Source organism: Somniosus microcephalus, chromosome 1 (genome assembly GCF_052327205.1).
Source record: "Somniosus microcephalus isolate GS21.2 chromosome 1, FLI_Smic_1.0, whole genome shotgun sequence".
Classification (NCBI taxonomy): Eukaryota; Metazoa; Chordata; class Chondrichthyes; order Squaliformes; family Somniosidae; genus Somniosus; species Somniosus microcephalus.
The window spans coordinates 445,023,040-445,047,249 of record NC_140987.1 but is presented as its reverse complement, the minus strand read 5'-3'; the positions used below and the strand labels follow the sequence as shown (position 1 = coordinate 445,047,249).

Below are 24,210 nucleotides of genomic sequence, written 5' to 3'. Positions count from 1 at the left end.
TCAAATACATTTTTAAAGAATCACATTTTTAAAATAACTATAAATTACATAAATGAACTATTTTAAACAAAAATTTAAATTTTTGAAAAAATTAATTTAAGTTTTTAATGGGGCTAAAAATAAACTTACGTTTCTTTAAAGTATTTTAAAATGCTAAACCTGTGGAAAAAAGTTTTAATTTTACTTAATTAACCTCTTACCTTGTTAAAAGCAGGCCTTGTGCCTGCTTTTTTCACGCGCAGCTGCTAGGATCTTACCCGCACAGAGAAACCTGTAAAAAAAAATTAGAAGCTCCAGGCGTACGCGCTGCCTCTCCAGCACACGCGTTTGACCTGTGAACCCCTTCCTTCAAGGGAACGGAAGTTCCGGTTTCCAGCGCATACGCAGTGCATGCACAAAACCGGCACTTTCGTTGGGCCTATGCGTGAGCACACAGCGCGTACTCACCCGTGGGGACCCGAATTTCTGGCCCCATGTTGTTCTATCGGTAAAACACTAAAATAAAAGCACAGCTTAGGACTGGAGATTAGTCACAGTTCTGGTTGGGTAAACTGGAAACCCGCAAGCTCGTTATATTATTTTTAAAATGAAATTATGCTCTTGCCAACTTCAAAGGGCTGCCTAATACTGCGTATAAATCTGCATCAATCCAGATTGAACATGCTTTGTGCTTTACATTAAAGAGAGGATGTCAGTGGAAATTACAAACGGTTGAGGCAGTGTTAAAACTAGCTGACAGGACTTGTATCCAGCTGTTAGCAATTTTCTGTGGTGTGTTGTTTATATAACATTAAAAAGCTAGTTTTGTCCAACTGGGTTGTTGATATTGTTAGGATGTTACAAGATTAAAGAGATTTTCCAGTTTAAATAAATAGTATCTGTATTTTTTTTAAGTGGACTGCTGTGTCCTCATAGATTCCCTTTTGGTATTAACTTTAACAATAATTACATCTTCTGCAACTTCATATGAAAAATACAGTCGTTATAAGAATCATATGCAAAAAAAAATGCGTTCGTCGCCGCATGAACTTTCTCCTTTGGTGTCAATGACTAGCTTTGTGTTTTGAAACAATCGTATATTTGAAGCTAAAAGTTACTGTTGCTGATATCGCAAATGCTTAATTAATTCAGATGACACTCTCCACTGTTCTGTTGTAAAAATGAACGGATTAACATCTGAACTAAAACAGAACGTGGAGGAACGTCCTAGGAATGCATTAAAGGCTCGACCAATCAGTCATTTCCAGGCTAGAGTTCTTAAATCAAGCAAGTTATAAGAAGCTAAAATAACAACAGAAAATGCTGGAAAAACTCAGCAGGCCAGGCAACATCCGTGGAGAGAGAAATAGAGTCAACGTTTCAGGTCAAAACCCTTTGTCAAGACTCAAGTCTTGACAAAGGGTTTGACCCGAAACATTGACTCTATTTTCTCTCCACAGATGTTGCCTGGCCTGCTGAGTTTTTCCAGCATTTTCTGTTGTTACTTCGGATTTCCAGCATCTGCAGTATTTTGCTATCATACAAGTTATAAGAAGCTGTTTCGGGGAGAATTAAGATGCCCTCGTCACAGTGACATTCTTAAAGCTCAATGCCATGGATTGTATGAGAGAACGTAGTTCACCATGGATCAAGGTTTAAAATATATATATATATAAATTAACACGCGCAATATTATTTTTCCCCTAGAGAGAACATTCTGAAAGTCCAAAGATGCCCACATTTATTTTGCTTGAAAGGAAAGATGAAAGAGATCGAGTCACACCCTCTGCCAATAATTTGCTGAATGAAAATGAGAGAGAAAATGGTATGATCTTTTTTTGCTATCAGCTTTAATTAATATATCAAATGAAAGAAAATACTGACTGGAAATATGTCATTAAGAAATTATTTTTTATATATATGCCACTCTTTAGTCCAAGTAATGATTAAGTAGCTTGTGGCAGCTGGTAGCACGCTTGCCTCAAAGTCCGAAGGTTATGGGTTCAAGTCTCACTCCAGAACTGGAGCATAGCGTGTAGCCAACCCTGCAGTGTAGTAATGGTTGTTCTAATGAGAAGCTAAATCAAGGCCCTGTTAAATCTCGTGCTGCTATTCAGGGAAGAGAAGTGGAGATGTGCTGGACAACATTCCTCCCTAGAGGTATTTCTCTCATTATTGTTTGTGGGGTCTTGCTGTGCGCATAATAATGCCTGCCTAACAACAGTCACCGCCCTTCAAATTAATTCATTGTGCACAAAGTATTTTGAGAAGTTTCTGAAAAATGTGATGAGGTGCTATGTAAATATAAGTATTTTTCTCTGCAGTTATTGTATAATTTCGGAATACAACACATTTATATGAGATATGAACGTAGAAAATGTTGATATAAAGTTTCTACAGTGTCAAATTGTTGTCGTGAAGAGCTGCCCGATCAGTCCCACTCCCCTGCTCTTTCCCCATAGCCCTGCAAATGTTTTCATTTCCAAGTATACATCCAATTCCTTTTTGAAAGTCATTATTGAATCTGCTTCCGCCCGCCCTTTCAGGCAGTGCATTCCAGATCACAACAACTCACTACGTAAAAAAAATTCTCCTCATCTCCCCTCTGGTTCTTTTGCCAATCACCTTAAATCTGTGTCCTCTGGTTACCGACCCTCCTGCCAGTGGAAACAATTTCTCCTTATTTACTCTTATCAAAACCATTCATGATTTTGAACACCTCTATCAAATCTCCTCTTAACCTTCTCTGCTCTAAGGAGAACAATCCCAGCTTCTCCAGTCTCTCCACATAACTGAAGTCCCTCCTTCCTGGCACCATTCTAGTAAATCTCCTCTGCACCCTCTCCAAGGCCTTCCTGAGGTGTGGTGCCCAAAATTGGACTCCATCCTCCAGCTGGGGCCGAACCAGTGATTTTGCCCAAGATCTGATCATTACTTTATTGTCTCTATTGCCACCAGTGTTTTTACAATGATCTGTACCCTCATCAGAGCAATTGTTTTCTCCGCTGAACACCGTAAAAGCTGTCTCTTTAAGAGGACCACACCACAACCCAGAAATACTCCCCACTGGGTTATATGGGTGATTTCTAGCAGATTTTTGAGCTTTGGGATCATTCAGGCCTATCCTTCTCCATCCTTAATGGAAAATCTGTTCGGATTTATTCTTTTTGCTATCCTTTACTACACCAATAAGTGCTTTCCTGCAACAATTAGTTTCTCATAATCACATTAAAGAAAGAAAGAAATTCAATTTCTATAGCGCCTTTTGCGATCTCAGGATGTCCCAAAGCACTTTACAGCCAATGAAGTACTTTATGAAGTGTTGTCACTGTTGCAATGTAGGACTACATTACACCTTTATATTAAGGTAGATTTAATATCATGTTATCACTCAAAGTTGATAAATGAAAACTTTAGTCACTAAAAATTACAGCAGCTTCTCTTTCTATTGTCATTGTTAGAATCTTAAGCGGTGCTAAACTGTCACAAGCATTGTTTAGCTCACCATCATCTCTTTGAGTGTCCCTTTAAAAGTGCTATAACATTCACACCTAGAGAACGTAACAAGTTTAGAAACATAGAAACATAGAAGATAGGAGCAGGAGTAGGCCATTTGGCCCATCGAGCCTGCTCCGCCATATAATGAGATCATGGCTGATCATCCAAATTCAGTACCCTGTCCCTGCTTTTTCCCCATTTCCCTTGATCTCTTTAGCCTTAAGAAATATATCTAACTCCTTCTTGAATATATTTAATGAATTGGCCTCAACTGCCTTCTGTGGTAGAGAATTCCACAGGTTCACCACTCTCTGGGTGAAGAAATTCCTCCTCATCTCTGTCCTAAATGGCTTACCCCTTATCCTTAGACTGTGACCCCTGGTTCTGGACGACCCCTGGTTCTGGACTCCCCCGCCATCAGGAACATCCTTCCTGCATCTAGTCTGTCTGGTCCTGTTAGAATTTTATAAGTTTCAATGAGATCCCCTCTCATTCTTCTAAACTCCAGCGAATATAAGCGCCATCCACCCAATCTCTCCTCATACGTCATTCCTGCCATCCCAGGTATCAGTCTAGAGCAAACATACCTGAATCTAGTTTTATATTGGTTGGATATTACCATTAGTGAGTTATAAAGAGCCTAAGGTAATACATGTTTGGACCGACAATGTGTAGGGTGAGAATTGTTCTAGTGTTTTGATCTGCATTATATGAATGAATGAACTAGCATTTAAAGTGAAAACGGCATACACCCAACAAATGACTTCCCAAGCCTCAGATTTTGGTGTGTTCAACTTTTAAAGTTAAGCTGTGGCACATTGTTTTTATCGCTGTGAAATGATGTGAAATAGTGCATTTCCTCTTTTCTACACTATGCAACAGGTCTGTTGGCACGAGGCGACAACTTAAACAATGATGTCCATCACAACAAAGTGACTTGTCCAAAGTTTCCTGAAACGGATGGAGAGGAATCTGCGGAAACAGTTTCTAAAAGTTCCCAAATGCTTGAGGCTTCTCATAGTCACAGTCCAGTGCCTGAAGATACAGTTGATGGAAGCGCTACAGATCAGAACGGAGACATATTGCCCAATCCTACAATTCAGGTGACCTTTGATACCTCTAAAGGCGGACCTGAATCTGAGAAAACTCCCAACATTCAAGGATTGTCACCAGAAATGTTGCTAATGCGTGAAGAAGATTCCAAGTCAACTTCCATAATAAAATCCAATAAAGAAGACACTGGCTCTCCCTCCCCCAGCGCACCAACCGCATCAGTAGGAGGTTCTGAGACAAAAGATCGGGCCAAAGACGGAGCTGAATCCAGTGAAACTCTCACATTGGAGAATGCCGAGGAGGATTTGCTTTCCTCCGGTGCCGACACACCTCCATCTCAGAAAAGCATCTCGGTTGCCCTGCACACGGAGGGAAATGGAGAGGAAGATGCACCAAACACAATGCAACCAAAACATAGCTCAACATGTGAACAAGCGAAGGGAGTGAGTTCTGTCGCACCTCCTGAGGAGACTTTGCACTCACCCAAAGAGAAGGAAGAACGGGAGGAAAATCTCCTGACAGATCAGTCCATAACAGGAGAGGCAGAGGTCGAGAGCTTATTAAATCACGGGGCAGAATATATGCGCAACGAATTGACAGACAACATTGGTTTCACATCAGAAGTTCCACTTGAAGATTCAGTAATCGAATCTGACCCTTGGACTCCACAATTACTCGGCGGTCAGGGACGGGCTGAGCTTTCGGTATCTGACGAGTGGTTGCAGGAAGATCAACGGCCGGTGAGTCCAGGTTCAGTCAAGTTCTCTATCGCGTCTGCCTGGCAGAGGTCCATACTGGAGTCCAGTAGAAAGAGTGAAGGTTGGGATGCAGATTGTCGAACGCTGACAGCGCCGAAATCTGAGCGTTGTGGAAACATACCTGAAGGCAACGTCGATGAGGCATTAGCACATCGAGATACGGGAAGCTCCGTGAAATATCAGCGGGGTCTCAATCAGCCGCTGAAAATGAAATCAGATGAAACGGAACCAGCTTCCACTGACAGGTCGTGTCTCCAACATGTTGTGAAACCCCAGACACAAACTGGATTAGATGCCAAAGCAAGCCCATTTGGCGTCAAACTCAGAAGAACTTCACCTCTTTACAAACACTCGGCTGGGAGTAACTTTGAACATCTTCAAGTGGCTGACAGGCAGGAGGCGATGAGAGTGAGACCGTGCACCGCAGCACCGACTCCGGGGCTTGGGAGAGGCGGCGCTGGAGCGAGCGGGCCAGCGGAGGCTGCTCTGGTCAACAGGGCTGAAAAGGACAAGGGTAAAAATCCGGCCAGATTATTGCCGGAGAGCCTCCAGGGTGGATGTCCGCCGCCGGGAAAAGCCGACCCGGCGGAGTTTGTACCACAAGAACAATACAATGTTACTCGAGAAAAGATCGCGAGAAAGAAGTGTGAAACCCAACTGGACTTCGGGAGAACATCAGGTAGGGAACATCAGTTTGATTTTTTTAGCCATCGTGTGATCTGTTCATTTTTTAGTGGTTGACGGTGAGCTAGATAATGACCACTGTCTGCTTCACGGCGTTACTATTGATGAGCGAATAACACTGTGGTTACATTTTGCGATTTCCTGATATTTATGCAAGTACTATTGCATATTACATAGCCACTGTTCATGCTCCACATGAGCCTCCTCCCACCCTACCTCATCTCACCCTATCAGCATATCCTTCTATTCCTTTCTCCCTCATGTGCGTATCCAGCTTCTCCTTAAATGCATCCATGCTATCCGCCTCAACCAGTCCCTGTGGTAGGGAGTTCCACATTCTCACCACTCTCTGGGTAAAGACGTTTCTGCTGAATTCCCTGTTGGATTTATTGGTGACTGTCTTCTATTGATGGCCCCTAGTTTTGATCTGGGCCAGCATCTTCTCTGCATTTACCTTATCAGACGCCTTCATAATTGTAAAGACTTCTATTAGGTTCCTCCTCAGCCTTCCCTTTCCTTGGAGAAAATGTTCAATTTAGAAATGAACTTAACACCAAACTATCAAGTGTATACACAAAGTAACTTATGCTAGCCAGCTTTCATTTGTGTGTCATTTGTTAAAACCGTGTAACTAAGAAAAACCTTCCAATGACCCTCTGAGTAAAACCATGCATGCATTGCCTGACTCACTCGTCTGTAGATCTAAGAAGATAGTCAGATTGTTGTTTCTGCTGAAAAGATGTTTGATTGCACAAATCTGTTACACAGAGAGGAACTCACAGCCTGCCAAACTTGCTGCAGCAGACAGCGCAAGTGCAGGAGTCAGTTCCTCGGAGCCAGTCTGGGTCTCTATGGCGAAACAGAAACAGAAGGGCATTCAAGGCCAGTGCTCAGGGACACAGGAAAGACCGCAGCCTTTGGAGGGCAAGTTCTTGGTTCAAATGGACACAAAAAAGGTAAAATTGCTTTCATTCAATTGTTGGAATATTTGTATTGAAAGGTCATTTGTGATTAATAAGTAATTGGGAATCCATTAATTCTATTTATAGAAACATAGAAACATAGAAGATAGGAGCAGGAGTAGGCCATTCGGCCCTTCGAGCCTGCTCCGCCATTCAATGAGATCATGGCTGATCATCCAAATTCAGTACCCTGTCCCTGCCTTCTCCCCATATCCCTTGATCCCTTTAGCCTTAAGAAATACATCCAACTCCTTTTTGAATATATTTAATGAATTGGCCTCCACCGCCCTCTGTGGCAGAGAATTCCACAGGTTCACCACTCTCTGGGTGAAGAAATTCCTCCTCATTTCAGTCCTAAATGGCTTACCCCTTATCCTTAGACTATGACCCCTGGTTCTGGACTCCCCGGCCATCATAAACATCCTTCCTGCATCTAGTCTGTCCAGGCCTGACAGAATTTTATAGGTTTCGATGAGATCCCCTCTCAATCTTCTAAACTCCAGTGAGTATAAGCCCAATCAACACAATCTCTCCTCATACGCCATTCCTGCCATCCCAGGTATCAGCCTGGTGAATCTTCGCTGCACTCCTTCCATGGCAAGAATGTCCTTCCTCAGGTAAGGCGACCAAAACTGCACACAATACTCAAGGTGCGGTCTCACCAAGGCCCTGTACAGCTGTAGCAAGACATTCTTGTTCCTGTACTCGAACCCTCTTGCTACGAAGGCCAACATACCATTTGCCTTCTTAACCGCCTGCTGCACCTGCATGCTTACCTTCAGCGACTGGTGCACAAGAACACCCAGGTCTCTCTGCACTTCCCCTTCTCCCAATCTATTGCCATTCAAATAATAATCTGCCTTCCTGTTTTTGCCACCAAAGTGGATAACCTCACATTTATCCACATTATAGTGCATTTGCCATGTTCTTGCCCAATCACCCAATCTGCCCAAATCGTACTGGAGTTTCACAACATCCTCCTCACAGCTTACCCTCCCACCCATCTCGAATGACCATCCAATTGGCTGCTACTCCAACATCCAACTGTTCCTTAAATGATTCCAAGGTTTTCTTCTTCTACTGCCCTGCCTGGGGGTCCATTCCATGTGTTGATCACTCATTATGTGAAGAAGAATTCGCTCGCACGGTCCTGAATTTGCCGTTTCCTAGATCAATTCCTTATCCTACTGCCGTGGCTTAGTTTGAAGCAATGTTCCAGATTCACTCTTGTAGCTCTCCTCTGAGCCGCCTCATGTCTCAGTGACCAGAAATGGATGAAAAGCTCAAGGTGTGCGGTCTGGCTACATGTAGAATGTATTCCTTCAGACTTATTGAACTGCATCTGCCGCCTACCTGGCCATTCTGTTAACCTATCAGCGTTTGGAAGTCATTCACTGCTGCGATACAGGCTGCACTTTGCCCCCCCCCCCTTTTACAATATTAACTTTTATTGATTCAGTGCATCCCGTACGGTCAATATTTTGTAATTGCAGGTGACTTAAATAGCCTGAGGTTATAGTGACACTTTAAAGGCTGGGTTAGGATTACTTTCTGACACATTCTGCAAGTCAACAAATTTTCCAAATCACAGAAAACACCAAGAACATATTGGGATTCTGCAATGGGACTATCTGCTTATTAATAAGAACATAAGAAATAGGAGCAGGAGTAGGCCATTCGACTCGTCGAGCCTGCTCTGCCATTCAATGAGATCATGGCTGCTCTTCTACCTCAACTCCACCTTCCTGTCCGATCCCTATCTCCTTTGATTTCCTTAATAACCAGAAGAAATTTAAGGATCTGCGATTTTCATCCTAATCTGAAAGACTGAAATATTAAATCAAGATAAATGTAATTTCCTTCAGTGGAAATGGTATATGAAGAAATACACAAGCCATTTGGACCCTGCTTCTTGCCCTGATAATTGATGAATTGTTATTGAATCGTATTGTCTGTGTTTAATTGCTTTTACCCATGGATTAGCTGAGTCAAGATCCATAATGTAATAGGATGAATGCAAAACATTTGTACGTTTACAAAATGCAATGAAATTTAATGTATTAGTATGCGTACAAGTGTGTGAGTGTGTGTGTGTGTAGGTGTGCAAGGAAGTTTGAACGATGGATCACATACAATTATATAGAATTTTACAGCACAGAAACAGGCCATTTGGCCCGACTGGTCTATGCCAGTGTTTACACTCCTCCCACCCTACCTCATCTCACCCTATCACCATATCCTTCTATTCCTTTCTCCCTCACGTGCTTATCGAGCTTCCCCTTAAATACATCTACGCTTATTTGGCTCAACCACTCCCTGTGGTAGCGAGTTCCACATTCTCACCACTGTCTGGGTGAGGAAGTTTCTCCCGAGTTCCCTATTGGATTTATAAGTGACTATCCGATATTTATGGCCCCCTAGTTCTGGTCTCTCCTACGAGTGGAAGCATTCGGAATTGGCTTCATTGGAAAAATAGGCTGAAGGTTTAGTTCACGTCCCTGCATTGACAGCTATTATTAAACCGGATAATTTAACTGAATTAATGTATTGTATGGCAGTTAACTTTGATTTCTTTTCTCTTTTAGGAAGCAACAAAGCATCTAAGGGAAATAGCTGGAAATAAGAGCCCCTTACCCAGCTCTCACAGCAAAGAAATGAAAATAAATGTGAAGAAGGAAGATCAATCTAAGTTGAGAACTCCACTTGCACTTGGTACAAAACTTTAAATGGAACTTTTCAAAATCAAGAGATGCTATTGTAAATAAGCAGGCGATGGATGTAATGGGTTTGTTCTCCAATAGCTGAGTATTTTTGCACTGTTTTCCACCCTGAAATTATGGTGTGGGACATTAACGTGCGAATGCTTAACGGGGGGGGGAGAAATTTCGGCTAGCACCCAAAATGAGGCCCAGTTCAGATTCGGGCCGAGTTTAAAGGTCGCTGAGGAACCGCAGACATCCCGCTGCAGCTGGCTGGTCGGGGAGGGCGGGAACTTGACTGGCTCTCACACAGGTCGAGTCTGGGAGGGGAGGGGGTACGATCCCAGGGTGAGGGGTATGGAGAGGGGGCAGGGAAGGGGAAATGCCTCAGACAGGCCAGCAGGAAGCCTGAGATTTTTTTGGTGGCCCCGGGAGGAGCAGTCCAGCAACTCCTCGGCTCAAAAAAGTAAAAACTGGACGTTTCTTGGGAGTTTTTCTTTCTCAAGCAGCCTCCAGTGGTCCCATTATGGTTAGGCTGCTCAAGAATTGGTACAACTAGGCCTGGCCTGCGAGGTGTGAGTGCCACCCATTCGTACCTGAATTTTGCATTCAGAGTCCTCACAACCGGCGTAGGATCCCAATTTCCATATTTAAGGGGCCTGATGCCCTGGACGATTAAAAACCACTCAAACCAATATGGCATCCGGTGCACTTCTGGTCCAGATCAGGTGCAACAAATCACGATGGGGAAATTCAGAAGCCTAACGTCCATTTTACTGGCTGCAAACAGGCAGTCGTTGGTTGAATTTATCCCCCAATGTGTCCATATAGGAGTCCTCGCCAATAATTTAATGGATGCGTTCAGTTTTAGAGGAGAGAGAGATTTCAATTATCAAATGATTTGAATGAAGCAACTATGAACTAAAAGGGGTAGACTATCTCTCTCTCCTTGCCTATGCTGAAAACTAGAGCTTTGCAATCAAGGCTAGGTCCGTTGGTTTAGTAGAGGCACTTTACCAGGCGCTGCCAATCAGGGTCATGCTGTATCTTCATTTACTTGAAGAGGGAGGACATTTTTTCATGCACAACAAAATATCAGTGTTGTGGAGTGAAACATTCTCCACTTATGGTGCCTAAAGTCAGTATCATGTGTGGTACCAACAGACGCACACAAATTGGTTCCTTATCCGTCTTTCAGTTGAGACGTCAAACCAAAGTCCTGTCTGCTCTCTCAGGTGGATGTAAAAGATCCCACGGCACTATTCGAAGAAGAGCAGGGGGAGTTCTCCCCGGTGTCCTGGGCCAATATTCATCCCTCAATCAACATCACTCAAAACAGATTATCTGGCCATTATCACATTGCTGTTTGCGGGAGCTTGCTGTGCGCAACTTGGCCGCCGCGTTTCCTACATTACAACAGTGACTACACTTCAAAAGACGTCCTGAGGTCATGAGAGGCGCTATATAAATGCAAGTCCTTTCTTTCCTTATGGGGCCTCACCTGAGGATGGGGTGCTCTGGGAAAACTTTAACTCTGCGTCCGACAAACCATCTTCAATTCTTCAGCAACATGAACTCCAACAATTCAAATTTAAAAAAAATAATGTAAATTCTGAATTAAAGATCTTCACTGAAGATAACTTTGGAGTTGAAAACAACCTGGCCTGTTTAACGTCACCAGTCACCGACCTTAAAACCAATAGATTTACACTGGTTTAATATAAACAGTTAGCTGAATAAATACAATATTTAACCAAATAATTTCTGCGTGGGCTGATGAAAGCTTGAGTCTATATTGGTGCGATGTATTTTGATGATGTGACGTTGACCCCGCTTTGTTATTTCATTAGGTTCACACTTACAGCCAAAACCACCAGCCTGTGGAATGGGAATCAGAGAGAAGTGCCCAATGTCCAACGTGAAGGTTGCTCCCCTGGCTGCTGTGGAGCCTCCTTGGCTGGCCATTGCCAAGAAAAAGGCCAAGGCGTGGAGCGACATGCCTCAGACTGTCCAGTAAGAACCCCAGCTCCAAAACGAGACTCCCATCGAAGATTGCGCTTCCAAGTATTTCTGAGACCCCACTGTGACTACCTTCAACACTGATACTGAGACTGCTGTGGTACAAACTGTAGCCGAGAAATGACTGTCGGAGATATTTGGTGGACAAACAAACATGAAAGAGTAGAAAAGCAGGCTGGAAATCTGAAATAAAAACAGGAAATGCTGGAAACACTCGGCAGGTCAGGCTGCATCTGTGGAGAGAGAAACAGAGTTTCTCCCATTACCATCTCTTGCTTTGTACTATCATCGCTTTTGTCTTTTAATCTCTCCTGCCTTCCACCCTATCACAGACCTTCCCTTGTGTTCTTTCCTCCCCTCCCCCCTTTCCCTGCCCCTACGCCTGCTTAAAATCTGTTACATATCTAACGTTTTCCAGTTCTAACGAAGGGTCATCGACCTGAAACGTTCACTCTGCTTCTCTCTCCACTGATGCTGCCTGACCTGCTGAGTATTTCAAGCATTTTCTGTGTTTACAAAAGGGTAGAAAATCATCTTAAGCGGTGGCGCATAACGGGCGGTATCGTACGAGCCGCTCGTTACGCTCAGCGCCCAATATTCAGTTCCCTTAACTTCAGTAGAACTGAGTATCAGGTGCTGCGCTTAACAGACGGCCATCCACACCCAAATCCATTCTCACCCCCAAAGTATGTTGCTATGGCGTTCCTCTGTTCACTGTTCTAACGCATGCATTAAACTACTTTAAATAGCTTCACGCCTCTGCTAAAGTAACTTGGCAGAGGAACGACATATTCAGCTAATATCACCAACAGTAATGTCTAGGCTAATGATTTTACTTGTCAATTTTTATATCTAAATAGTTCCTTATTTTCAAATTATTTTAGACTTGTCTGTTCAAGTGGTTCAAATATGTAATCGCGTATGTTGTTTATTGGAAAAGCTGGGTGTCATCATTGATGAAGGTAGACTCAATTCACTTCTCGAATGAACTGCAAGCTCAGCAAAAATGCCTGCAATTGCAAGCACACACACATACACACACAGTTATGTTGGCAGCTGGAACTATTTAGGAAAAGGTTTAATCTACTAACTGATCAGGATGCTGACTGCAGGCTCAATGGGCTGGACTTGCTCTTTCACCTCAATGACCTGGGTTCAAATCCAGACCAGCCTGATGGAACGAAAGTTTCCTCTGCCGACTGGCTGTAAAATGCGTTTGAACATCTAAACTTGCCTCTACCATTGGCTTTACTTGGCTATTACTATCAGAGAGGCCACGTTTTGGTGGGTGCAGTAGGCAGCGCTCTTCTGAGACCGGGGCTGAGACACATTGTCGAGACAGAGTACAATAAAGATTTCGCCCACATCCAAAGGAAGTCTTTATACTGCAGCTACTGGTCTAAGATCGGTGCAACTGTAACCAGCTGAAAATTGAAATCTTGAGAAAGGGGAAGAGGAGAATCTCCCACTCTTTAAACATCTAAATTGGGTTAAGAAGAACCGTGGATGTTCACAGCACAGAAGGAGGCCATTCAACCTATTGTATCAGTGCCATCTGTTTGCTAGATCAATCCAATACTAATCCCACTGCCTCACACTCTGCCAATACCCTTGTATCTTTCTCTTCTTCAAATATTTATCCAATTTTCCCTTAATACAAGCAATGGTCACTGCCTCAACTATTCCCTGTGGCAAAGCATTCCTTGGGGCAACAACCCTATACATAAAGACATCTTTCCTAAACTCCCTCCTCACTCTTTTAGTGACCGTTTAAAATTGATGATCACCTCATTGCTGACTCCCCAACCAGAAGAAATAGTCTTTCCCTCTTCGCTGTATCAAAACACTTTGCAATATTTGGCGAGCACAGGGGTTCAATGGGTTGAGAGTGCCCTGGATTTGCACTCCAAAGCCATGCAGTCAGCTTTCTCCAGGGATTCTGGCTCTTACTCTGGAGTTGGGCCAGGCCCTGATTCACGTTGCCAGTTTACGGTCAATGCGCGGCCAATATCACTTCACGCAGAGGCTTAGCTTTCAGTTTAAGTCCACCAAAAACTGTGCCAGAGCTGACCCCGGGATGCCCAAAGTGGAAAGGGCTTCATTTCCCAACACCTTCATTCTTTGCCTTGATGAGCACCAAAAAAAAAAATCACATCAAAAAATATAACAAGCTGTAGGAGTTACAGACACATTCATGTTCTGATATAAGCGCAAACAAAGTTCAAAATACAGGAAGCTCTTTGGTATCCGGCACCGACTGGACCGGCGTGGTGCCGGTTTATCAAAAAGTCAGGATTACAGAGAGGTATAGTTAAAAGGTACGAGAGCTCCATACACAGCAACAAATCCAGGCTTCCCTGTTGCTTAGCAACATGTGCAGGAACTCCGGCCACAGACCAAGCATCCCTGTTGCTTAGCAACAAGTGTAGGAGCCCCAGTTACACAGCCACAGATCCAGGAACTGCCACTAATATGAAGTAAAACTTACCTGAACCTACTCCTGAATTTTGCCGGTTAACAGAGATATCCGGTTATTTCGGTGCCGGTAAATCGAGAGTTTCCTGTACGTCCAACTGTGTTGCTCGGCACATTTGTAGTTGACAACAAGAGAAATCTCATGTTACAATGATACTTTACGCTGTCAGTTGCATTATGTTCTGTTGATCATCACTGGGTCTGGACAGGGTGGATGTGGAGAGGATGTTTCCTCTTGTGGGAGAATCTAGAACTAGGGGTCACTGTTTAAAAATAAGGGGTCGCCCACTTAAGACAGAAATTTTTTCTCACAGAGGGTCGTGAGTCTTTGGAACTCTCTTCTTCAGAGGGCAGTGGAAGCAGAGTCTTTGAATATTTTTAATGCAGAGGTAGAGAGATTCTTGATAAGCAAAGGGGTGAAAGGTTATCGGGGGTAGGCGGGAATGTGGAGTAATCGGATCAGCCATGATCTTATTGAATGGCGGAGCAGGCTCGAGGGGCCGAGTGGCCTACTCCTGCTCCTAATTCACATGTTCGTATGTTCGGGTCAAAATCCTGGAACTCCCTCCCTAACAGCACTGTGGGAGCACCTTCACCACACGGACTGCAGCGGTTCAAGAAGGCGGCTCACCACCACCTTCTCAAGGGCAATTAGGGATGGGCAATAAATGCTGGCCTTGCCAGCGACACCCACATCCTGAACGAATAAAAAAATTCCATGTCCTTAACACGGGCAGTCTAACATTTGTACTGGTGCAGCTTGAAGAATTTCTTCTCGGTGAATCCAGATCTGCACAGGAACTCTACAATTCAGCTTTGTGTCTGTTCATTGTGCCAGTTAAACCACTGGGTGACACATCCTATTGTCTTGTGGCATTCCTCTGTCTGTTATTATAACAAAGGCTTCAGCCTTAATAGCTGCCAATGGGAAAGGTTAGGAGATTTCATTTTATGCAGAGGGTTAGGAACATAGGAAAATTAGGAACAGGAGGAGGCCCTCGGGCCTGCTCCGCCATTCAATTAGATCATGGCTGATCTGCACCTCAACTCTAGTTACCCGCCTTTGGCCCATATCTCTCAATACCCTTAGCTGACAAAACTCTATCAATCTTGAAAGCTCCAATTGTCCCCCAGTATTCACAGCTGTATTTTTTTTGGGGTGGGGGCGAGTTCCACATTTCAACTATCCTTTCTGTGAAAAGGTTCTTCCTGATTTCACTCCTGAAAGACCGAGCTCTTACTTTAAGATCATGTCCCCTTGTTCTTGATTCCCCTCGTCAGAGTGAGGAAAGCAGGTTGTTAGGTTGTTAGAGCGGGGGGCAGCGCGCAGAAACAGTATTGGATGCAGAATCCATAATAGCTTTGAAAACGGAAGAGAATAAATATTTGAAAGAGAAAACTTTGAAAGGGGATTAGGAAAGGGCAGGGGTTGGGAACTAAGTGGATAGCTCTTTCAGAGAGCTGGTACAGGCGCGATGGGCCAAATGGCCTCCTGTGCTGTAAAATTCTACAATTTAATAATACAAAGGAAACCTGTTTCACCCATCAGTTAGCAAACTGAATCTTCTTTAAAATTAATTCTTGGAATATGTGCGTCACTAGCAAGGCCAGCATTTACTGCCCATCCCGCATTGCTCTTGAGAAGGTGGTGGTGAGCCGCCTTCTTGAACCGCTGCAGTCCGTGTGGTGAAGGTACTCCCATTGTGCTGTTAGGGAGGGAGTTCCAGGATTTTGACCCAGCGACGATGAAGGATCGACGATATATTTCCAAGTCAGGATGGTGTGTGTGACTTGGAGGGGAACTTGGAGGTTGTGGTGTTCCCAGGTACCTGCTGCCATTGTCCTTCTAGGTGGTAGAGGTCACGGGTTTGGGAACATAGTAACAGGAGGAGACCATTCAGCCCCTCATGCCTGTTCCGCCATTCAAGGAGATCATGGCTGATCTGCAATCTAACTCCATATGTCCGCCTTTGGCCCATATCCCTTAATACCTTTGGTTAACAAAAAGCTATCAATCTCCAATTTAAAACTAACAATTGATCTCGCATCAATTGCCGTTTGCGGAAGAGAGTTCCAAACTTCAACCACCCTTTGTGTGTAGAAGTGTTTCCTAATTTCACTCCTGAAAGGTCTGGCTCTAATTTTTAGACTGTGCCTCCTAGTCCTAGAATCTCCAACCAGCGGAAATAGTTTCTCTCTATCTACCTTATCTGTTCCCCTTAATATCTTGAAAACTTCAATCAGATCACCCCTTAACCATCTAAATTCTAGGGATACAACCCTAATTTGTGTAATCTCTCCTCGTAACTTAACCCTTGAAGTCCGGGTATCATTCTGGTAAACCTACGCTGCACTCCCTCCAAGGCCAATATATCCTTCCTAAGGTGTGGTGCCCAGAACTGCTCACAGTGCTCCAGGTGTGGTCTAACCAGGGTTTTGTACAGCTGCAGCATAACTTCTACCCCCTTGTATTCTAGTCCTCCAGATATAAAGGCCAGCATTCCATTAGCCTTTTTGATTATTTTCTGTACCTGTTCATGACATTTTAATGATCTTTGTCCCTGGCTCCCCAAGACTCTTTGTACCTCCACTGTTTTTAGCTTTTCACCATTTAGAAAGTACCCTGTTTTATCCTTTTTAGGTCCAAAGTGGATGACCTCACATTTGCCTACATTGAAATCCATTTGCCACAGTTTTGCCCATTCACTTAATCTGTCGATACCCGTTTGTAATTTTATGCTTTCATCTACACTGCCTACAACATCATCTATCTTTGTGTCATCGGCAAATTTGGATGTATGACTTTCTAAGCCAGCATCTAAGTTGTTAATAAATATTGTGAATAGTTGAGGCCCCAACACAGATCCCTGAGGGACACCACAAACCACATCCTGCCAATTTGAGTAATAGAAACATAGACATAGAAGATAGGAAGAGGAGTCGGCCATTCAGCCCCTCGAGCCTGCTCCGCCATTTAATGAGATCATGGCTGAGCATCCAAATTCAGTACCCTGCCCCTGCTTTCTCCCCATATCCCTTGATCCCATTAGCCTTAAGAAATATATCCAACTCCTTCTTGAATATATTTAATGAATTGGCCTCAACTGCCTTTTGTGGTAGAGAATTCCACAGGTTCACCACCCTCTGGGTGAAGAAATTCCGCCTCATCTCTGTCCTAAATGGCTTACCCCTTATCCTTAGACTGTGATCCCTGGTTCTGGACTCCCCCACCATCGGGAACATCCTTCCTGCATCTAGTCTGTCTAGTCCTGTTAGAATTTTATAAGTTTCAATGAGATCCCATCTCAATCTTCTAAACTCCAATGAATATAAGCCCAATCAACCCAACTCTCCTTATACATCATTCCTGCCATCCCAGGTATCAGTCTGGTGAATCTTCACTGCACTTCTTCCATGGTAAGAACATCCTTCCTCAGATAAGGCGACCAAAACTGCACACAATACGCAAGGTGTGGTCTCACCAAGGCCCTGTACAACTGCAGCAAGACATCCTTGCTCCTGTACTCGAATCCTCTTGCTATGAACACTAACATACCATTTGCCTTCTTAACTGCCTGCTGCAGCTGCATGCTTACCTTCAGCGACTGGTGCACAAGAACACCCAGGTCTCGTTGCACTTCCCATTTTCCCAATCTATTGCCATTCAGATAATAATCTGCCTTCCTGTTTTTGCCAACAAAGTGGATAACCTCACATTTATCCACATTATACTGCATCTGCCATGCATCTGCCCAATCACCCAACCTGTCCAAATCATACTGGAGTTTCTCGGCAGCCTCCTCACAGCACACATGTCCACCCAACTTTGTGTCGTCTGCAAACTTGGAGATATTACATCTAGTTCCCTCGCCTAGATCATTAATATATATTGTGAATAGCTGGGGTTCTAGCACCGATCCCTGCGGTATCCTACTAGTCACTGCCTGCCACTCAGAAAAAGACCCGTTTATTCCAACTCTTTGCTTCCTGTCTGCCAACCAGTTCTCTATCCAAGTCAGTACCTTACCCCCAATCCCATGTGCTTTAACTTTACATGCTACTCTCTTATGCGGGACCTTATCGAAAGCCTTTTGAAAGTCCAAATACACCACATCCACTGGTTCTCTCTTATCTATTCTACCAGTTACATGCTAAAAAATTCCAGTAGTTTAGTCAAGCACGATTTACCTTTTGTAAATCCATGTTGACTTTGTCTGATTCTTTCACTGTTTTCAAAGTGCTCTGCTATTACATCTTTTTAATGGACTCTAGCATTTTCCCCACTACCGATGTCAGGTTTACCGGTCTGTAATTCCCCATTTTCTCTGTACCACCTTTTTTAAATAGTGGGGTTACATTAGCTACCCTCCAATCCATGGGGACTGTTCCAGAGTCTATAGAATTTTGGAAGATGACCAGCAATGCATCTACTCTTTCTAGGGCCACTTCCTTAAGTACCATAGGATGTAGATTTTCAGGCCCTGGGGATTTATCGGCCTTCAATCCAGTTAATTTCCCTAACACCATTTCCCTACAAATATTGATTTCATTCAGTTCCTCCCTCTCATTAGACCCTATGTTCACGACATCTCTGGGAGGTTATTTGCGTCCTCCTTTGTGAAGACAGAACCAAAGTATGTCTTTAATTGGTCAGCCATTTCTTTGTTCCCCATTATAAATTCCCCTGATTCTGACTGCAAGAGACCTATGCTTGACTTCACCAATCTTTTTCTCTTTACATATCTATAGAAGCTTTTACAGTCAGCTTTTATGTTCCCTGAAAGCTTACTCTCATACTCTATTGTCCCCCTCTTAATTAATCCTTGTGTCCTCCTTTGCTGAATCCTAAACTGCCCCAATCCTCAGGTTTGATGCGTTTTCTGGCCAATTTATATGACCTCTCCTTGGATCTTATGCTATTCCTAATTTCCCTTGTTAGCCATGGTTGCGCCACCTTTTTTGTTTTATTTTTTGCCAGACAGGGATGAACAAATTCTGTAGTACATCCATGCGATCTTTAAATGTTTGCCATTACCTATCCACCGTCAACCCTTTAAGTAACATTCCCCAATCCATCCTAGCCAACTCGTGCCTCATACCATCATAGTTTCCTTTGAGTCAACTTCTTCACTCTCCATCTTAATGAAGAATTCTATCATATTATGATCGCTCCTCCCCAAGGGGCCACACAGAACAAGATTGCTAATCAATCCTTTCTCATTACATAATACCCAGTATAAGATGGCCTGATCTCTAGTTGGTTCCTCGACATATTGGCCCAGGAAACCATCCCGTATACACTCTAGGAATCCCTCCTCCACCATATTGTTACTAATTTGGTTAGTCCAAAGTACCTAACCATTATCCCTGCCGCTCAGCCAATTTCCTAACCAGGTCAATCATTTGCCCTCAACTCTGTGGGCTTCTACCTTAGTTAACAGTCTCTTATGTGGGACTTTATCAAATGCCTTCTGGAAGTCAATATAAATAACATCCCTAGACATTCCCCTGTCCACTACTTTAGTCACCTCTTCAAAAAATTCAATCAGATTTGTCAGGCATAAGAACATAAGAAATAGGAGCAGGAATAGGCCACTTGGCCCCTTGAGCCTGCTCCGCCATTCAAAAAGATCATGGCTGATCTTGGGCTCAAATCCACTTCCCAGCCCACTCCCAATAACCCTTCACTCCCTTATCTGGCAAAAATTTGTCTACCTCCACTTTAAATGTATTTAATGACCCAGCCCCCATAGCTCTCTGGGGCAGAGAATTCCCTCTGAGAGGAGTTCCTCCTCATCTCAGTTCTAAAAGGGCAACCCTTTATTCTGAGACTGTGCCCCCGAGTTCTAGATTTCCCCACAAGGGGAAACATCCTCTCTGCATCTACCCTGTCGAGCCCCCTCAGTATCTTATATGTTTTGATAAGATCACCTCTCATTCTTCTAAATTCCAATGAGTATAGGCCCAGCCTGCTCAACATTTCCTCATAAGTCAAACCCCTCATCTCTGGAATTAACCAAGTGAATCACCTCTGAACTGTCTCCAATGCAAGTATAACCTTCCTTAAATAAGGAGACCAAAACTGTACGCAGTACTCAAGGTGTTGTCTCACCAATACCTTGTACAGTTGTAGTAGGACTTCCCTGCTTTTATACTCCAACCCCCTTGAAATAAAGGCCAACATTCCATTTGCCTTTTTGATTACTTGCTGTACCTGCATGCTAACTTTTTGTGTTTCATGCACAAGGAGCCCCAGGTCCCTCTGAACTGTAGCATTTTGTAATCTCTCTCTATTTAAATAATAGTTTGCTTTTTTATTTTTCCTGCCAAAGTGGATAACCTCGCACTTTCCCACATTATACTCCATCTGCCAAATGTTTGCCCACTCACTTAGCCTGTCTATATCCCTTTGCAGATTCTTTGAGTCCTCTGCACAACTTGCTTTCCCACCCATCTTTGTATCATTCACAAACTTGGCTACATTACACTCGATCCCTTCATCCAAGTCATTAATATAGATTGTAAATAGTTGGGGCCCCAGCACCGATCCTTGTAGCACCCCACTAGTTACCATTTGCCAACCAGAAAATGACCAATTTATCTCGACTCTCTGCTTTCTGTTAGTTAGCCAATTCTCTATCCATGCTAATATATTACCTCCAATTCCGTGAGCTCTTATCTTATGCAGTAACCTTTTATGTGGCACCTTATCGAGTGACTTCTGGAAATCCAAATACACCACATCCACTGGCTCACCCTTGTCCACCCTGTTTGTTACATCCTCAAAGAACTCCAGCAAATTTATTAAACATGATTTCCCTTTCCTAAAACCATGCTGACTCTGTTTGCCTGCAGTATGTTTTTCTAAATGCCCTGCTACTGCTCCCTTAATGAAGGACTCCAGTATTTTCCCAACGACAGATGTTAGGCCAACTGGTCTATAATTTCCTGCTTTCTGTCTCCCTCCTTTCTTAAATAAGGGTGTTACATTTGCAGCTTTCCAATCTGCTGGGACCTCGCCAGAGTCCAGGGAATTTTGGTATATTGTAACCAATACATCCACTATCTCTGCAGTCACTTCTTTTAAGACCTTTGGATGCAGGCCATCTGGTCCAGGGGACTTGTCTTTTAGTCCCATTATGACAAATCCATGCTGGCTCTCTCTGATCAACTGAAAATTTTCATTGTGTTCAATCACCCTATCCTTAATTATAGACTCCAGCAATTTCCCCACAACAGATGTTAGACTACCTGGTCTATAATTCCCTGCTTTCCCTCACTCACCATTTTTTAAATAGCGGAGTGACATGCACAATTTTCCAATCTAAACGAATGGTTCTTGAATCGAGAGAACTTTGGAAGATTATAGTTAGGGCATCTGCAATGTGCTCACCTACTTCCTTTAACCCTGGGATGGAAACCATCTGGTCCTGGGGATTTGTCACTCTTTAGTGCCATTATTTTCTTCATTACTGTTATTTTACTTACATTAATTTTATTGCGCCCCTGTCCCCGATTCAATATTAGTTTCTTTGGGATTTCTGGCATGCTATCCTCTTCCTCTACTGTAAATACTGATGGAATGTAATTATTCAACATGCCTGCCATTTCCTTATTATCATTGATAATATCACCGCCTTCAGTTTTTAAGGGGCCAACCTTGCTCCTGACCACCCTCTTTTTCCTAATGTAACTGTAAAAATTCTTTGCATTATATTTGCTTTCCCTTGCAAGTTTCTTTTCATACTCCCTTTTTGTAGATCTTACTATCTGTTTTGTGACCCTTTGCTGTTCTTTGTATCTTTCCCATTCTCCAGGATCTGTGCTATTTTTTGCGTTTTTGTATGCTTTTTATTTTAGTTTTATGCTCTCCCTCATCTCTTTAGTCGACATTGGCTGTTTTATTTTGGCAAATAGATCTCTTGCCCCTCAGGGGTGTAAACTGGGTCTGTATCACGTTAAATTCTTTTTTAAACATCTCCTATTGATCTTCTGTCATTTTACCCATTAACAGATTTGCCCAATTTACTGTGGACAGTCTCTGCCTCATCCTGTTGAAGTCGGCCTTACCTAAATCTAGAATCTTAGTAGCTGTTTCGCATTTCTCCCTTTCAAACGTTAGGTTGAACTCGATCGTGTTATGATCGCTATTGGATAAATGTTCACACACAGTTAGGCTGCTAACTAAATCTGGCTCATTACTCATTACTAAATCTAATATGGCTTGCCCCCTTGTTGCCTCTGTCGAAGAAGAAGCCTTGGTGAGTTGCTGCAGTGCATCTTGTAGATGGTACACACTGCAGCCATGGTGTGCCGGTGGTGGAGGGACTGAATGTTTAAGGTGGTGGATGGGGTGCCAATCAAACGAGTGTTGTTGGAGCTGCACTCATCCAGGCATCTGAACAAGTTTGGACGATAACCAAGCACTTTTCATTACACATGTACAGAATAATCCAAAAGCCTTACAAAGCCATAGACTTTAAGTGAAAACGGAAGCAAGCAGATTCAGCAAGGCCGTTCTGACGATAGGTCATCGACCTGAAACGTTAACTCTGTTTCTCTCACCACAGATGCTGCCTGACCTGCTGAGTATTTCCAGCATTTTCTCTTTTTAATTTCAGCAAATCCCCATTATTCTCTCCACATTAAAGCAAAATGAGTTGCCACTTAACACTTGGCTTAACACCTGGTTCTTCAACGATCCTGTGCTTCCAGCAAGGAGCAGTGCTCGGCGAGATAGGGAACTCAATACGACCTGCACACCCTTCGAGCATGGGACCTTGCTGTAGTAAATTCATCTTCCAGCGCTCCCCCCGCGTGTGTGCTAGTATTTTACCACACCGTGCCTCCCGCAGCTTTTTAACTTGTTTAAAATTAAGAGTTCCAACTAACCAACAACGAGCCAACAAATAAGTATCGGGGGGGGGGGTGGGTGCATGGGGGTGGGGAGGAAATGTTCTCCAGTATCTCTGAGCTTGTTTATGGTGCTGGAGAGCGGAGTAAACATTGTCAGATGTACAATTAGCCAGCAGGTGAATGAAGTGAGGTGGGGGGGCGGAGGGGTGAGTAAAGTTGTTGCCTTATGGAGCAGGATATATATTTTCCAGCTCGTAACCCAATCCCTGGTATTTATTTATTCTGTATACGTATTGTATTATGTTGAAACTCTATTTTCAATCATATTCAATAAAACTTTTTTCACATATAAGCTTGAAGTTTTTCCATTGCTTTCCTGCGAATTCACCACTATTCTCAGTTGCGACCAGTGGTGAGCGATTGATGTGGTGATGCACGACCCATAAGAAAACCAGGTATTCCCCCCGTGCACTCGGATACACAAACTCTAACTGCAGAATGTACAGATCTCTAGAGCACCCCCGCTAGCTGCAATGCTCCATCTCACCCTCAGTAAACTCCCCACTGGAGTGGAGCTAATTTACAGAACAAACGGGAAACTGTTCAACCTCTGTCGCCTCCAGTTCAGATCCAGGGTCGTCCCATCCTCTGTCATCGAATTACAGGATGCAGACGACGCTTGCATCTGCGCTCACTCGGAGGTCGAACTCCAAACCATCGTCAACACCTTCACCGAAGCGTACGAGAGCATAGACCTTACACTAAACATCCGTAAGACAAACGTCCTCTACCAACCTACCCCCACCACACAGTACTGCCCCCCCGATTATCAAAATCCACGACAAGGCCTTGGACAACGTGGACCAATTTCCATACCTCGGGAGCCTACTGTCAACAAGTGCAGACGTCGGCGACGAAGTCCAACACCGCCTTCAGTGTGCCAGTGCGGCCTTTGGTCACCTGAGGAAGAGCGTGTTTGAAGACCAGGACCTCAAACCCGGCACTAAGCTCATGGTCTACAGAGCAGCAGTGATACCTGCCCTGCTGTATGCTTCAGAGACATGGAGCATGTACAGCAGGCACCTCAAAGCACTGGAGAGGTACCACCAATGCTGCCTCCGCAAGATCCTGCAAATCCATTGGCAGGATAGGCGCACCAACGTCAGTGTTCTCGCTCAAGCCAACACCCCCAGCATCGAAGCTTTAACCATGCTCAATCAGCTCTGA

The 24,210-nt window shown here is 43.7% G+C and overlaps 1 protein-coding gene across 1 annotated transcript in view; it reads left to right on the top strand.

Moving 5' to 3' along the window:
* The window catches only part of LOC147125354 (uncharacterized), a 100,251-nt gene extending 77,201 nt beyond the window's left edge, over positions 1-23,050 (top strand). The window contains exons 8-12 of the mRNA XM_085994582.1: positions 1,687-1,804; positions 4,360-5,967; positions 6,741-6,928; positions 9,520-9,646; positions 11,484-23,050. Coding sequence (XP_085850708.1) covers positions 1,687-1,804; positions 4,360-5,967; positions 6,741-6,928; positions 9,520-9,646; positions 11,484-11,650 — 2,208 coding nt within the window. The 3' untranslated portion in view covers positions 11,651-23,050. The remainder of the gene's footprint in view (positions 1-1,686; positions 1,805-4,359; positions 5,968-6,740; positions 6,929-9,519; positions 9,647-11,483) is intronic.
* Positions 23,051-24,210: the final 1,160 nt, after the last annotated feature.